The sequence below is a fragment of the Chrysochloris asiatica genome, unplaced genomic scaffold, assembly GCF_000296735.1.
Source record: "Chrysochloris asiatica unplaced genomic scaffold, ChrAsi1.0 scaffold00127, whole genome shotgun sequence".
Taxonomy (NCBI): Eukaryota; Metazoa; Chordata; class Mammalia; order Afrosoricida; family Chrysochloridae; genus Chrysochloris; species Chrysochloris asiatica.
In genome coordinates this window covers 6741948-6758935 of record NW_006408645.1, presented here as the reverse complement: position 1 = coordinate 6758935, position 16988 = coordinate 6741948, and the positions used below count along the sequence as shown (strand labels likewise).

General features: G+C 37.2%; 1 protein-coding gene and 1 pseudogene across 7 annotated transcripts in view; one reads left to right on the top strand and one right to left on the bottom strand.

Moving 5' to 3' along the window:
- The first annotated feature begins 589 nt into the window (after positions 1 to 589).
- The window catches only part of ARPP21 (cAMP-regulated phosphoprotein, 21kDa), a 152951-nt gene continuing 136552 nt past the window's right edge, over positions 590 to 16988 (top strand). For 3 of the 7 annotated variants that reach the window (XM_006869171.1, XM_006869169.1, XM_006869170.1), the window contains exons 1-8: positions 756 to 932; positions 2588 to 2754; positions 3673 to 3714; positions 4493 to 4582; positions 8667 to 8811; positions 10260 to 10338; positions 10955 to 11014; positions 11733 to 11873. In XM_006869171.1, coding sequence (XP_006869233.1) covers positions 2626 to 2754; positions 3673 to 3714; positions 4493 to 4582; positions 8667 to 8811; positions 10260 to 10338; positions 10955 to 11014; positions 11733 to 11873 — 686 coding nt within the window. In that variant the 5' untranslated portion in view covers positions 756 to 932; positions 2588 to 2625. Of the gene's footprint in view, positions 933 to 1835; positions 2062 to 2587; positions 2755 to 3672; positions 3715 to 4492; positions 4583 to 4787; positions 6676 to 8666; positions 8812 to 10259; positions 10339 to 10954; positions 11015 to 11732; positions 11874 to 16988 lie in introns of those variants that run through there. The other 4 variants (XM_006869174.1, XM_006869172.1, XM_006869173.1 and 1 more) reach the window with 4 other exon arrangements.
- LOC102836101 lies at positions 12532 to 12891 on the bottom strand (annotated as a pseudogene).

Below are 16988 nucleotides of genomic sequence, written 5' to 3'. Positions count from 1 at the left end.
CAGCAGGCTCAAAGTTTGCAAATCTGTCGAATCCCTCAGACAATATTCCTCTGCTGTCAAACAGAATGCCCAGCTGGTGGTGGTAATCCTGATGGGGAGGGAAGGGTAATGGATAGGTTTCCTTCACAGTGCAGCAAGAATACTAGGAATTTTTCTTTCCAAACTGTAAGCGGAGGAGAAAGCACTTTCTCATGCGTGCCATTATAAAAGTTTTCTGTCTTTTCTTCCATTTTTTTTTTCTTCTTTCAGTTTTATGGATAATGCCTCATTAAATCAAAATCTTTAACTGTGCTTCATTAAGATAACTTAAAAAAAAAAGAAATCATAAAAACAGCATTAAAGTATATCAATCTATAATTATGACAAAGACATTGGTTTAACAAAAGAGGTAAGACTTTTGTTCATTAGGTGATGGCTTGATCTTCATTGAAGCAAACACATAAGCTTGTTTTTTTTTTAAATACAAAGTGCGAGATTTCACTAAAAAAGGTTAAAATTGAAGTGAGTAATCTTCGGTGCATAATGCAATTGTTAATTTTAGCTCGTTGCGTGGGTGCCGTTCTGACTTGAACAGCCGGCTGTAGCCTTCATTAGAGAAGAAGCAGGCAGCCTGAGACAGGTGGAGCCGGATCAAGCTGTGAACGTGATTTGCTGGAAGCTGGTCATTAGTGTTAGAAATCCGGTCTTACTTATTTCGTCCTTCACCCTACCATGATCACTGCAATTATTATTATTTACTTTTCATCTTTTTTCAGGTTGACGATGATGTGTCAAACTGTGTAAGGGCATCGCATGGAGATGGGGCTTCTGAACTGTTAATGGGGACATGGGACTCCGGTTGTCTCTGATCTCTTGTGTGGATTTTCCTGGTGTGGAACGACAGAAGCCGCTTGTAAGTCATCGAGACCTACAGCAGGAATTCTGCACGGAAGGTAAATGTCTTGTGGTCTGGCTGTCACCTCATCTGTATTTTTCATGTGCTTGTTTGCATAGAAGAGTTCATTTTGAATGTAACCGAAACAGGGTCTGTATCAGGGACCCAACTGATTTATAGTTTGGAAAATTAAAGCTTAATTTGTTCATGACACTGCAAATCTGGTTGTGATCTGTTCTTTATTGAAATGCTAGTTAGGATAACAGAAGTCCCCTCTGCTCCCCCCACCCACCCCGTGCATTGAGTAGCAAACTGTTTATCATTGAGAAACAGAACTTTGTATTTTGTTAAACACACACACACACACACACACACAAAGTATCACTGAAATCAGAGAAAATCATTAGAAGGTACGGTATGCAATGTCCCCAAACCTCCCAAAACCTACAAGCATCTCCTCCTAGGCATCTGCCTACTACAACCATGTCCTTTAGGAAAACTTGCTTTTAAATACCCATAATCCTTTTCCAAATGAGCCTACAATTTTTAAAGGTATCATTAGATACCATCTGTTCTGTCATGGTAGGTTTCAGCAAATTTGCAACAAAAATTGCTGGGCTTTAGCTTTTTCTCATGCCTCCAATTTCCAGTTGGAAATAAAGTTACTGAATTTGTACATGGTAATTAAGCACTCACACAAAAAATATAAAAACACTGATTTCTCTAATGATAATCACCATTGTAATCAGTGGGAACAGGATAGTCGTTGATTGGGAATTTTTGTGAAAGAAATGACTTTCTAAGTTATAGTTTCTTTTTTTACTGTCTTATATTCTTTTCCCCACATTAAAAAAAAAAAATGAAGAGGAAATAAATGCTAAATTATTCATGAACACATCATTGACAACACATCAGAGAGAGATGTGTCAGGGTTTTATGGAGGTAGGGAAAGGAAAGTAATAAAAGGATTTAACTTTGAAAAGCCATTTCCAGGGTCTGTATAGTAGTCTATTGTCAGCCTGGTGTAGTGCAGTTCACTTGCAATAGCTTCATTAGAGCTGTCTGCCAAAGACTTCCTTCTACAGGACTGTGCGGCACCAGCTGCTGACAGGAGGAGCTGAGGACGAGGTTTACGCTTTTAATAATGTAGCTGTCAGTTTGAAGCCTGAAAATGTTGACCCTGAGAGGTTTATTGCCAAATTTAGATCCCATGTTTATACTGATTTATTACCTCTTCACCTGAGTTTTGTCCCTTGTAGAGTGTACTGTTTTTCTTAAGGTGTGTCTGTGGTTGAACCTTGCAAATAATTTGTTGGTGAACTTTGAGGAGGGAGGATCATCAGCTTAGGAGCTTGAGAAATAGTTTTTCTTCTTTTCCTTCTTTGAAGTGGGGCTAGGGGGATTGGTGGATATGTAAGGTCTATACTTCTCCTTGAAACATATGTTGGCCCACTCTGATGCCAAAGTGTGTGTATGCCTCTGTGTGTGTGTGTGTGTGTGTAGGGGATGGGAATGCGGTGACCACACCTGCCCTCTGTGTATGTCTTAAGTATTATTATTGGTATTATTCTATTCTTCTTTTCCATAAGACGGCCAGGGATACCTGAGTTGTTCATTTGGATTTGAAAGTAAGGAAGAAACCAAACAGCTCAAGGATATTAGTAAAGACTGCACCCACCACTAATTATATTTTTTGGCATCTTGACCTTCCAGGGTATCAAACCTTGTTATTTTAATTTGTGTCTGGGAGAATGTCTGAGCAAAGTGACCTGAATCCGGCGATAGTGGAGGAAGGTGGGACTGAACAGGAGCCAGCCACCCCAGAGAACGGTGTAGTTAAATCAGAGAGTCTGGATGAAGAAGAGAAGCAGGAATTGCAGGTGAGCCTGACCACACCTGATTCTCACACCCTGTGTGTACTTTGCTTCCTATGCTGAATGCATTGTGTTGGTCCTTTTTAGCTCCTGTTCCTCATTCTAGTTAAATGAATTGGAATCCTTAGAGCTAATTGTCTCCTTTCACAAAGATTGGTCAGTTTCTTCTTTTTTGCCTCTGACTAATTTGGACCCTAAATGTCTTTATTAAATGAAACTTTTCCAAAGAAAGTATTTAATGTCAGAATTTCTATACAACATCCCAGTATGTATTTCCAGCCCACTTCAAGGTATGCACAAAGGACTTCTCTTGTAGCATCTTTAGGCTAGTTCATTTTTTAAAAGGAAATTTTCTGTTCTGGGAAACCTGAAGACTCAACTTCTGGTATATTAAGAAAAATCACAAGACATAAGCTTCTTCGGACTTCATGGGCATTTGATGGTTCAAATGTTATTAGTGAGCAATCCTAAACCCTAGAATTCATGCCACAGACAGAGATCTGCAAGGGGAGGGGAGAACATGAGAGTTATTGACAGAATCTGAAAAATAAAATGATTAAAAATGTAAGGATTTTTGAGGCAAAGAGATGTGTGCTTATGAATAGCCTGTAATCAAACTGTGCTTATTAAGAGCCTGTAAATATTGCACATGGTTACATAATGGTCCAAGTCTTCAGGATGGACATTTTCCCCATTTCTGAAAGTTGCTGTAAGGAGAGAGAGCTAAAGGTTCAATGGTCAAGTTTTGAAAACTGAGGAAGAAGTTCTCCATGGTGGGCTATAATGCCTCCTTCTTGTTATTGTTGATTTCTTGACTGTAGTGATACATTTTACATCTCTTTCTCTCTTTTTTCTCTCTCTGGTGATTGTTGGTATACTGTTTGTTTGTTTTATTTTGTGTTTGTTTTCTTTTCTAACATATAGAGGCGGCTGGCAGCTCAGAACCAAGAGAGAAGAAAGTCCAAGGTAAGGTTTTCAAGAGATTCTATGTAGACATGATATGATGGGTATAAATGGAGTGTTTCACATGAGAGTTAAAGGGCTTGCCAGCAATGCAGATGATTGTGCAGAGACATTATTGCGGATCTTGGCTGTTCTGGTGTTGTCTATTTTTATTGGAGTTGTGTTCAAGTGTACGTTTCTTCCTCACTTTGTGTGTTTTTTTAATTTGAGCATTTGGTATACATCATAGCTGCGAATGCAAACATTTGATCCCATTCTTAAACCTTGGAGAGTGATGGTGTTTTACAAAAGAAATAACCTTTTGTAAAATTTTATTTAAATAAAACTTAGAGTAAGTGCTTTAGTTTTACCCATTGATTTCTGACTTTGAGTGAACTTGGTGTTATTATACATTCGCCCTCCTTTCAAATCCCCTTCAAACTTAAACTAAGTTTTAGTAGAATTTTTTTTTTTTTTGAGGGGGAGTCCTTTTTCTCCACAGAAAGGCAGCAATTTGTTTCTCATCATGCATTTTGAATGTGATGGACATAATTTGCTAAATCCGTTCCTTAAATACCTGCACCCACATCTCCCCCCCACCCCCACCCCCACACACACTCTATCACATGGTGACCTGGTGTCTGAGGCCCGTGTAGACAGCCCTGAGCAGCCGACTCAAAACTCAGCTCTAAAAATCTGATTTGAAAGTTTGCTGTGAACATGGAGGTATTTGCTAGACTGAGGATGTTTTCTGTTTGTTTTCTTTATTTTCTTTTCCTTCCCTTTTCTTTTGCCCTTCCAGTCAGGAGCAGGGAAGGGTAAACTGACTCGTAGTCTTGCTGTCTGTGAGGAATCCTCAGCCAGACCAGGAGGTGAAAGTCTCCAGGATCAGGTATCTCCCCTGTCTTTACCACTGGTTGCATGAAGAGAATCCACTTTGTGTGCATGCGTGTTAGTTTGATATTAAATAGTGTTTTGGGGGAGAGAGAAAAAAGTAATTGATGACAATCATTAGTTTTCTGGCTTCATCCTGTTTATGAGACATTCTAAAATAGTTTTACAGTTTGTCACAGAGTATTACGTTTGCTTTTTTCCAGACCCTCTGAAAACTGCAAATGGAAAGGAATTCAAAAGAATTTAGATTAAAACTTAAATAAAAAAGTAAGCACAGCAGTGCGGTATTTCCTCAAAGGCTCTCTCTTGATAAGGCTGCACCAAATATAGCCCTAAGTATCCTGTCTCCCTCCTTAGTGGAGACGGCTTACCTCTCAGATCCCCAAGATGCACTTGCCTATAAGAAACACAACTCTTGGCTCTTTTATGAACCTTAAGAAAATAGTAAGTGAGGTGCATTGAACTTTGGCCAGAATACTTTTATGGCCTTTGGTGAAGGTTTCTCAATCCTATAAAAACTCCAGAAATGAATTTGAAGTGATGGTGAATTTAATATTATTAATATATCACTGTGTATCCTTACCTCCATATTTGCTCCTTTACAGCAAGATGATCAGGTTCTAAAAATACAAATTTCAACAAAACTTGTCCATGGCAAAATTGGAAACTTCATATCCTATTTATTTTTGTTTGCCTTTTAGGCATCATATTAGCTTTTATAAAAAACGGTCTTGCTGCTGAAATTTTCCTTATTTTATCAGAGGCTGAGAGCAGTCAAGACAAAACTAAAATGATGTGTCTGAGCCCAGGGGAGGGAAAATTGATTAAGATATCATTAGTCTAGTTTTGATTTTGTTTTCTTTTCTCTTTTTCCTTTAATTGAAATACTCTAAATTCTCCTCATGGATTCAGAGAGCATTGAGAGCACTTTCTTTAAAAGGACCAAAAATAAATTCCTTATAGATTTTGTCCTAAGAGTGTGTGTTCTTTTGTTGTTGTTGTTGATTTTCCCTTGCCTCATTTTCTTAACATGCCACTCATGTCGAAAGGCATGAACAGGCTTTCAGTTGCCATTTTGCTATGTTTCCAACACAAGCTTTATTTCACTTGGGCTCTGAGAAATGTGTGGCTTTCCTTCAGCATTTTATTTGTGCTTCTATTTCTCATGGAGATTGAAAAGGGGGAGCAATATGAATATCACAGCTTGTATTATTAAATGTTGATGGATGGCTTGTAATGGACCGCACACTACACATGTTAACTCCGCAGACTGATGGACCCTGGGAGAAGTAATGTTTTAGTTGTCCCCCACTCCTAATGCCAGGCAGAGGAGGCTGGCCTTTATAGACAAAATCTGCTTTGTGTCCCATTTGACAAGGTACCAGGAGGAAATTTTTTTTAAGAGATCATCTGTATCACAGTGCCGGTCCTGGGACCTAAGTCTAGTTTCTCCATACAATTGGTGCAGAGAAATCTGATGCAAACGGTGCTTTGCTCCTGCTGGGTCCAAGTTCACAAACCAAGACTAGCTTTGTAGGGGAGAATGAGAGCCTGCAAGCTCCTCTTTGGACTGGCTGAGGGATGGTGGGAGTATGGGGCTGATAGAAAATATCCAACCATACACATAAGCAGGGGGCCTTGCTGCTTTCTTAGAGAATAAAGGAGCAGATCTTTGCGCTTATATGCACTGCCTTCATTAGGTACCACTGGCATTTACACAGTGTGGGGAACTGAATCCCAGAGAACACTGGCAGAAGTATACAGTATATGGATTGTACTGCTTCCCCAATGTTTGTATATTCACAGTATTTGGAGAACTGCCTTCATTTTCCTGTGTGGGAAAAACTCTTGCTACCTGTATTACTTGATCTCAGATCCAGACCGGATGGCTCAGTCTGTCCTTAAGTTAAAAGGAGTTTTGCTTTTCTAATGTTCTACTATTTATCTATTAGTGTATTACTGCAACTTGAATCTTTCTTTTACTGTTGTTGGATATAACTTATCCTGTACCGATGTATTTATTAACACTTGTATTTTATTATTAAGCATATCAATAAAAATATTAAAAAATAACAGATTGTTTTTTACCAACTCTATAGCACTTTTGTGTGTTCTTTCAATACCATAGTACGTATTTATGTGTAGAAAGGTTGATATTTTATTGAGCATTAGTGTTTGTCAACACATAGCATCAGTTTGTACGTTTTTGTAGATGATGTTCTTTAGTTTCTGCTCTTGATTTTATAATGTCTGTCCAAGCCTCTTTTGATTTTAGATTTAAATTTACAGAGGCTAGATGGTTCAGGGAGTTTTGAAGAAGCAATGATATCACTACCATGGTTTGGATACCCTCAGTTTCCTTCCCGATCAAATTGATTCTTCTCCAACCGCCACCATGTCCTCATAACTAGAAATGTTCCATTTCCTTCACAAGTAGAAGAAAATCATCACCATAGAACTTTAGAACCCTAGGACCCTTAGGAGCTTTTTGCAGGTTAAGACTTTTCATTCCCAAATCATGTTTTAAGAGAACCTCTAATCAAATGACAGTAGTATACCTGCTCCAAGGATAAACCTGAGGCGGTCAGATGACCTGGCGAAGACTATTATTTAGTATGAGACCAAGTTTTATTCCATCCAGTGTATCATGTGTCTTTCCAACCTTGATAACTTTTTATTCCTGTCAGTAGTGTCACAAGGGAGCCCCACCCTCACCTCTCTTAAAAAGCAACTTGGATTTGTTTTATGCTCACTAGATTGGCCAAACTTAAGAAGAAACATTAAGAACCCAAGACTGACTATAATTTGAGATGGTACAGTTTAATCACATGTAGAGGGAGCCTTAGTTCAGTTTTCAGAGAGACATTATTAGTCATGAAGAATATATTTTTTCCTACATCATAAATTTTAATGTCACTGATGAAAAGAAAGCTTTCCTATCAAGTAATGTCTTACATAAGAAGAGGTGGGGTTAATGTTAGCTCATTTATCATCATTTAATCATAGCAGAGATTTCTCAAAAAAGTAAAAAAAAAAAATGATAAAAACAACTCACCATGATTTAGCTCATTCTTCTTCAAAACAATGAACATACTATCAACCAAATGGTTGATGCATATATTTAAAACAAAATATTTTTAGTTTTTTTTTTTTTTTAAATCAACCAAATGGCTGATGCATGTTATTTAAAACAAAATGATGTTTTTAGTTGAAAAAAAAAAAAAAATCACTCTAAAATGGGACCCAGCCGTGACACTTCAGATGATCAGTCTTACATGGCATTTGTTCTAGAGACTCATACTTTGGATTGGAAAGAATTTATGGATACTAAAATGAAAATAGTATTAAATGACTCTATTTCACTTATGGTAAATATAATTATACTTTATTCCTTTTTTAAAAGACAGTGTTTGTTCTAACTATACATCTTGATGATTTATTAATGTTATTTATAAACAAATTTGAAAAGAATCCATATTTAATATTCCTACAGTTATATAGTTTGTTTTCCCAGTAGTAAAATTATTGTTGGCATACTTCTTAAATAGACTTTTTCTTGTAGACTGGCTAGTAGGGTCTTTATTTAATATGTCTGTTTTATCTGTAGTTATGATTCATAATATCTGTCTGTCCTGTTTGTGTGCCAATTTCTCCTTATAAGGAATTATATAAAAGAACTGCAGAAGCCTTTGTTAAAAAATAAAAAAATAGAGACATTACAGTGGCTATGATACAAGCATATTGATGAAGTAGTTTTTCTAACACTGAAAAATAAACTTGTAGAGAAAATAAGACTTGTAATCTACAGACATTTCACTTGTTTAAAGCCAATGTTCATGAGGCAAAGTTTTAGTACTAGATGTTTCTCAGACCTTCCATTGACTTCTAAAGTTGAATTCTCCTTAAAGGGCAATTATTTTTCTGATAGGTTTAATTTTTTACCATTTAAGAAAAAAAAAAAAAAAAAAAGCAAAAATGCACCTGGCTTTCATTTTCCTATACTTAGAAACCTCTTTGCAAAATGGAAACCAGGCAGAGATGATTAAATCTGGCCCTAAATTATTATATTTTTTCCCCAACAGGAATCAATTCATTTACAGCTTTCCAGTTTCCCCAGCCTGCAAGAGGATGATAAATCTAGGAAAGATGACTCTGAAAGAGAAAAAGAAAAGGATAAAAACAAAGATAAAACCTCTGAAAAACCCAAGATCAGAATGTTATCAAAAGGTGAATGTGGAAATGTTTCCTTAACTTACTCAATTTGGGCACATAGTTAGTCACATAATACCTTCTAGATTTCACTGGAATAGTCACCTCCCACCAGACTTGTCACATAGAATTCTATGTGTAGGTATGTGTATGTGTAGAAGGTGTGAAGTTGATTCTCTTTCCATTCATGGTGTCGTTATTTATGTAACCAGAGTGGGTTTGTTTTTTTTTGTCTTGTTTTTTGGTGGGGGACAATATCTTCAGGATCACATATTTCTTTTGCTTTACAAGTGGATCTCCTGTTTCCAATGACAAACCCACACAATGGAGTGAATATAAATATGTTCTTAACTTAGCTTGATTATTTCAAATAATTGATTGATGATCCAACAGTCATGATGCCTAATTTTATATTTCAATTATCCTGCTTATCTTAAAAGACAAAAGAGGATGAGCAATTCTTAGTAGAAAGATGGTAAGATCCCCAAAGTTCAGTTGTAGATGTCAGTGGAATGAATGACTAACATTTTATCAGGTGGGGACAGATAAATTTTGTCTCTGTACCACGTAAGACCTCTTTAATAAAAAATACACACCTACATCAATAAAAAGTTTGCAAATAAAAGTCAGTCCTTCTAAAGTCACAAACCTGAAAATCAATTTCAGATTTTAAATTGTTTCCATACATATAAGTGTAAAGGGGAGAAGAAAAAAAGCTGAAGTGAAGAATACCTGAAGAAATACACATGGATAAACAGGTTGTAGAAAGTTTTTGTTTGTTTTTTGATAATGGTGAAGGAATGACAGTGATTTCTGATATAGTCTCTACAGCTGCACACCTGTTTGTCATGGTTGTCTTTGGTAATGAGTATTTAAATTCAAGGTATATACAAGAGAAAAGAGGTGTGAATTCCTAAAATAGTTTCAGAAATTAACCCCTAGCCAGAATCAGAAGGAGACTTGACACTCTTGGCAGGATCTCTTTCCCTCCAGTATTTTGTATTGATTAATATTTAGATACCCGTTCTTATCACAAAACAGATGCTCATTTTTTATGCCTTCTCAGTTTTGAGAAAGAGGGTTCCATGGGATCTCAAACTCATGAGAGGTCTCTGCGTGGGCTGGGAGTACCTGTCATGGGGAGGGTGTGCATTTGGTGATTTAATGAACACATGACATTTGACTTCACCCAACCCTCCTTACCACCCCCTTGACTGTACCTACTTCCCCACCTTTGACTGTTGGACCTTTCCACTCTCAGAATCTCCTGGGTGTTCTCAGTCCTCAAGTCTCATTTTCATTCTGATATCATGCTGCTGAGTTTGCTAGTTTGAAACATATCTTTCATGCCAGTAGCTTCACCTATAATTTACCTCAGCACCAGTGGAACAGAAACGGTTGGAAAGTCTTCCCCACTTCATCTCCCGCCATCATTCCTGACAACTCCATCCTGCTATGTATTTCAGATTGCAGCCAAGAGTATACGGATTCTACAGGCATAGATTTACATGAGTTTCTGATTAACACATTAAAGAATAACTCCAGGTAATTCAAATAAGCCTTTTATTTTGGTAAGGGTCAGAGAGAATATTAGAATCAAAGTTGTTAATCCAGATGTTTGCAGGAGGGCAGTTGTAAAATGTAGGCACCCTCCCTTATGTCTTATAGTAAGTAGCTCCTGTGAAATTTGCATGTTTACTGTTTACAGATAGTCTTAATTCCTGGGAAGGTACCCCAATAGGTAAATTGTAGTATACCAGTTCTGCATTCCTGGTCACAAAATGTTACCTACTAAAGGAAAACCTAGAGTCTGAGAATTACTGATATTACATTGATATTAAATAAACCAGTTATGTTTTACTACAGGTAGGAACCGAGTCAATACAACAAAGCCTTGCTTTGTTCCAGTTTTCTGTTCATTTGAACCATACCATTTATTTGCTGTGTTTTATAAACCTAATGCCTTGCATGTCATAACACTAAAACTATAAAATTCCAGTTTATAAAATGAAAGAAAAATAATAATCTTAAGTATAATGAAATCATATATAAAGGGACAGCACAGTTAGCTAAAAGTCTGCAGCCACTTGCAGCATACATCCGAATGTGCCATTTAGGCCCTAGGAAAGTTCATAAGAAACTGTTAATATTTATTTTTCAGGGACAGGATGATACTCTTGAAAATGGAGCAGGAGATTATTGATTTCATTGGTGACAACAAGTAGGTTCAATTGCAAATGCGGGTTAATTTCTACAATGTGTCTTATTTTCATATTGGAATTTAATGATCTATTTAGTGATAGATTAAACAGTTTTAATTTGTTTCCTGGACTGTTCAATCGCTATGGTATTGGAGTTAAGGAGTTCTATGCTGATGGGAATTGTTACTTGGACCATATAAGCTCCTGCTTGTTAAATTCCTGACAAAATGGCTATAAACAGGGGGTCAGTGATTAGCATAGAGTAGCTATAACAAGAATCGACCCTTTTCATTTTTATTATAGTTTTTTAATGGGTTGCAGCTGGCTGCAGTCAGTTATGCCTGAAAATAATTATGTTGCTTTTAGTGCAAACAGTGTAATGACACATCTCCAGATAGGCATCTGCAATCATGGATTATGTCACATCATTTGTCCTGTGCCTGCCTACATTAATAATATTCCATAGACTAGAATAAAATGCTTTCCTATAGATATTAAGTTCTCTTTGGCAAGAGAACTATGCAACTATGAAACAATGATACTTTTATTGTGGCTTAATCAATAAATCTGTAATAAATGGAAAATTTGTCTAGAAAGGATGACAGGAAGTGATGCCAGATATGAAATAGGTTCAGTGGTTGGGATGAAAGAGAGATGGTTTTGTGTGTGTACCTGTAAATCATAGCATGGTACAGCAACTGAAATGTTGATTACACCTTTTCTTACACTCTTTTCCAGTAATCATTATAAAAAGTTCCCTCAAATGTCATCATATCAGAGGATGCTTGTCCATCGAGTGGCGGCTTACTTTGGTCTGGATCATAATGTAGACCAAACAGGGAAATCTGTTATCATCAACAAGACCAGCAGCACCAGAATGTAAGCCCAGTTCTTGTAATTACTTAGCATTTTCTTTTTCTCTTATGGATTTGTTTATAAGAGCACAGTGTATAATTCAAAATACATGGCATTTAAAACATCCCATGTTCTTTATCTCTTACTTTTATCTGTAATAATGTGGCATTTATCTGTTTAAGATTATCTGAGAACCAGGAAAGTTTGCAAAATGTAGACAATCAAGTTGACTTCTTTCATGATCTTTTATACATAGTTCCAGAAGCATCTTTTTTTTTTTTGTCATCAGTACTCTATGTAATGACATTCAAAACCATGGGGAACTTTACGTCAAAATATAACTCAATAGAAAATATCAAACATTTAAAAATAATTGTAATATATATCTTTTAGTTGTCTTTTTCCTTTTCTGGTTTCATACATCTATCTTATTGCAGTTTCTGAAGTGAAAAACTCAGAACCTAGAGTCAAAAAATTTCTTACTCTAAGATCCAATTCTGTTTACTAGCTGTGTATCTTGGGGAAAATTGTTTACTCTTGGATCTGAGTTTTGTTGCCTATAAAATGAGAGTTTTGAGATAGATGACATAGAAGTTGACTCTTTTTTTTTTAGTTAAAAAAAAACCCAGGGACTTTATTATTCCCAGGTCTTCACGGGATGGTGGGAGGAGGCTTTGGGCCCCTACTTGCCGGCGATGAGTGGGTTCCGCAGGACCACAATGACAGAGCCCCCACAGAGGAACATCTGGGAGATGTAGTGGTCCTTGTTGACGGGCTTGGACTTCTTCTTGCCCTTGCCACTCCTGGGGACTTCGGTCCACATCTCTTTCACATTCTCCAGCGCCATGTTGCAGTGTCTATCAAAAGCCTTGATGTGGCCCAGAAGCCTCTTGTTGTTTGCGACAGTTGATGAGCACTTACTTGGGTGTTGTTCTTGATCAACTGCGTGAGCACCTAGAGGGACCAGGTGTTAAACTCCTCCTCCTCCGCACTGCAGCTCCTCTGGGCTCATCTCACTCTTGGGCTTGTTGAGGAGGCTCATGGTGCTGGCAGGTTCTCGGGTCACTCCTGTTTCCTCCGCGTCGCTTCTGCCTCTCTGAAATTGACTTTTGTGGGAAAATGTTAGGTTTTTGTTTTTTACCTTAAAATGATTGTTTGTTTTGATCTTAATAGGCTTTCATTGTTCACTGAGTCACCAAAAAACAAAAGGTGTAGCCATTTGCTTTGGGAATGTTGAGTTTTCTCTCCTGAATCCATGAATCTTTTGAGTACATTGCAAACCAGTTTTATAGCATATTACACTTAAAAACTGTCTCAATGTAAAGCATTCTCTTAGAACATTTGTATAATATTACTTTCTTTTTCACATTGTGCTTAGTAAATTGTATGTCTTTAGGTATGCTGTGTTCGTGAAGGGAGCTTTTGTGTAAAGCAGAGCAGCATGGTTAAGACTCTAGTCTCTGCTCGCCAGAGGTTAGGACACATGGGGATAGAGCTGAGGCTCTTTGTCTGCTTGAGACTCAGAAGGGAGTGAAGGTCATAGTGGAGAGAACACAAACCAGGAGAACTGGACTCCAGCTTGGTTATTATCTCAGGGACCCTGTGTGCTTTACTCCTCTGGGTTTCAAATTACTTATCTGCAGGACAATTCGGAGTGAATAATGTTTAAGGGCCCTTGAAGCTTCAGTGTTATTGGGTCCTGTGGTTGCATTCTACTATGCTGGCGAAACACATTTTAAAATTTATCATCTTTACATTTTATTTGATTGTTGTCACATGTGCTTCCTATTTTGACCAATTCTAGGAATTAAAGGGCAGTCCTTTACATCTTTGCTTTCTATCAAAAGTCTTAGGCTTATTTTTTTCTCCCTCATTTTAGCATTCTGTTTTTCTTATGACTGTCAGTTTGCACAATTCAGGACACCTGTGATTATAAAGTAGGTAATCAATAGACTGTCTTCTTTTAAAACTGCACCACTCTGGCCTTATTATCTATTGCAAGTATGGAAATGCCCATAAAAGCAAGTAGGTTAAGTTTAAACCTGTTCTGATTTATAGAGATAGTGGATTTGTTTGAAAATCACACAGATTTGGCAGGCCCCTTGTCATTAATATTGTGAAATTTTTGAAACCTGTTTCTTTCTAAAATAATTTTTGGAAAAACAAAAAATGAGTATTGAATAAAAACTCTTGGTAAACTTTAAGGGGTGACTCTAATATGATCTAGTCTGTCCAATGTGATAGCTACTACCCACAGATGCCTACTTAAATTAGAAGTTAATTAAATTTAAAGAGAATTAAAATGTAAAATTCAGTTGCTTAGTCCCACTAGCTACATTTTCAGGATGTATATGGTACAGACCACATAGAGAACATTTCTTTCCCTTGATCAGGACTGTCTAAATCTCTGCGATCCTCCCAAGTTACCAAATAGCTCCAGGGATTATCGTTTCTCCTCTAAGAGTTTTATAATTTGGCCAATTACCTTCATATTACTAGACTTCATCACTTCCAGAAGAGCATCAGGTTGTTTTTTTTTCTGGATATTTTTCAAATAGGCCCACAAGTTTGTGCCTGATGAAGGGTAGACAGTGAGTATGGGCAGACAACACCTCTTTAAAAGTCAGTTGCTTTGGGATTGCCAGGGTTCACCACCCTGTACCCTCCAGTCTGTGAGCCAGATCATGCCTAAACCAAACAACAAATGGCTACCTGGCATAGACTTTCAAAGCATTTCCGGAAGTACTGAGCACGACAGTATTCAACCTGCAGCTGTCAACTCATTCTGGTCCATTCTCGTCACATTTTTGAGCGTCTCCTATCTAAGTGACTACTGGGGGAAAGAGTGATAACTTGGAGAGCAACAAAAAAAGAGAAGATGAATAAAATGTCTTTTTTCAAACCATAAAAAGTCCAAATTCCCAAGGTCTGAATGATCGCTGGCAGTTTTAGCAAAGGAGGAAAGTTGATTTGAGCAAAGTTATCTCTCTGACTTTCAAAAAGTCTGTTTCAAAGATTTTTGGAGTTGAAATTGGGAAGAGAGCGGTATAGTTAAGTCTTAGGTTTGTTTATTTTTTTAGGTTCTTTGAAAAGGTAGTTGTTTCAGTTGATGCACGATGGATTTAGACATATTATCAGATGAAAATGCTTTCAGTTATTTAAAGGTGAGAGTGTGAGATGGAAGTTCCTCAGATGGGCTTAGTGTTTTGGGAATGCCTTTTGTTACATATGGTTTTATAATAGCCTCATGCAAATACATGTGAATGCACATTTTAAGTGACAGTGTAACTGGGTGGGGGTGGGGGAGGGGGACCTGCAATGCAGAGAAATATGGGTGAAGGCAAATACAGAGAAGAACCAAAGGGCAGAAGGAGGGAGAACATTGTTTATATGGATATTGAACCATTCTTTTTCAGTGACAGTGCCTTGACATAGCAGGTGCTTGTCTAACACGTACTCATAAATAGCTGTAATCATAGCTGCTCCATAATGGCTGACATTTGTTTCCCAGAATCACTGTTTCTCTAGATGATAGTTCAAGTGACTATAGAATGTGACTTGAGGTATTTGTGTTCTGCATGTACAAAATAGTCTGAAGTCTGAAATATTTCGATCATAACAACACACTCTATGTGTGTATGTTCATATATAAAACATACAGCATGTGCCCTTCCGTGACTAACAGAATTTGTGTCAGGACATACTTCTCATTTAGTTAAATGATATCGTATCTTACTTATAATATATCATTGTTGTTGTTAAGTGTCATTGAATTAATTACAATTCAGAGTAACCCTCTATAGGGTTTCTGAGGCGCAGCTGGTGGGTTTGAACTACCAACTGTATGGTTAGCAGCCCAGTGCTTATTCTACAGCGCCATATCAGGACTTCATTGTTGTTGTTGCTAAGTGCCATCAAATTGCTTCAGACACATAGCAACCCTGCTAGGGTCTCCAAGAAGCAGGTAGGGTGTTTGAACTGTTGACCTTATGGTTCGTAGTCCGGTCTTTATCCTACAGTACCACACCAGGAGTCCATTGACTACCATTTGTTCATTGTGCTTTTGATGTCATAGCATGTTTATTATTTCAACATGAATTACAATGTAAGTAATAGTTTTTATTGTTGTTAAATGTCTTTGAGTCAGTTCTGACCCCTAGCGACCCTATATAGAGGGTTTCCAAGGAGCACCAAACTGATCTTGCGCTGTAATTGGAGCTCTGTTTTACAAAAGAAGAAAATAAAGCATACAGCAGAGTTAAACTTGGGGCCCACAGAGGAGGAAGGATTAGTGTGGCTGGAATTGAAAGTGATGTGCTTAATGCGTAGAGAAGTTGTCTCGAATAATCTCACTTAAGGTAGAAATAACTAGAACATTTTGAACAAAGTCATCTATAAAAACGCCCAGGTTGACTGCGAATTCCAACTACTTTGATCTTTTTTAATTCCCCACTTCTATATCTGATAAGAAGCATTAAAGAGGAAGATATTTTTGAAGATTAACTAATTGGCATCATAGAAATTTCCTATAATTTGATAATTCTGATATTTTTTGTGTTTATTATTGCTATAAGATTTGATGTTGGGGGTGTCCATTAAATTTAAGCCTTGCTTTATTTAATTTTACCCTGTTTTTCTTCCAGGAAAACAAAGCAACATATACCAATAATGTTAGCATAGGAGATGTATGTATCCATTGTGTCATCACAGAATTACTGCTACAAGCAACCTTCATGTCCAAATCCATGGCTTCATGCCATTTCCCCAGAGCGTCAGTGCAGTGAGAAACAATAAAACCATGACAGAATGATTGTTGAAGTAAATTTACAAGGCATTTCATGTTAATATGTTAGAGGCTTCTGGGAAATTTGTAATTACTTTTTGAAAGCAGCGATGGCACATCCTTGAAGAGCCATCCATAGTATATGCAGATGAAATCTCTCAGGCATTGGAAGCATAATTCCACCAACTATAACATACCAACATCTCTATCTTCAATATCTAGACCTCAAACCCGGTGGTGGAACAGAAACTACAACAAAAGATAAGATTCCTGTCATTTTAGGGTTTATGCTCTGCTAATAGACACTGATAGAATAGCTTCAGAATCTTAATCATCTTCAAATCTGCAAGATCCCA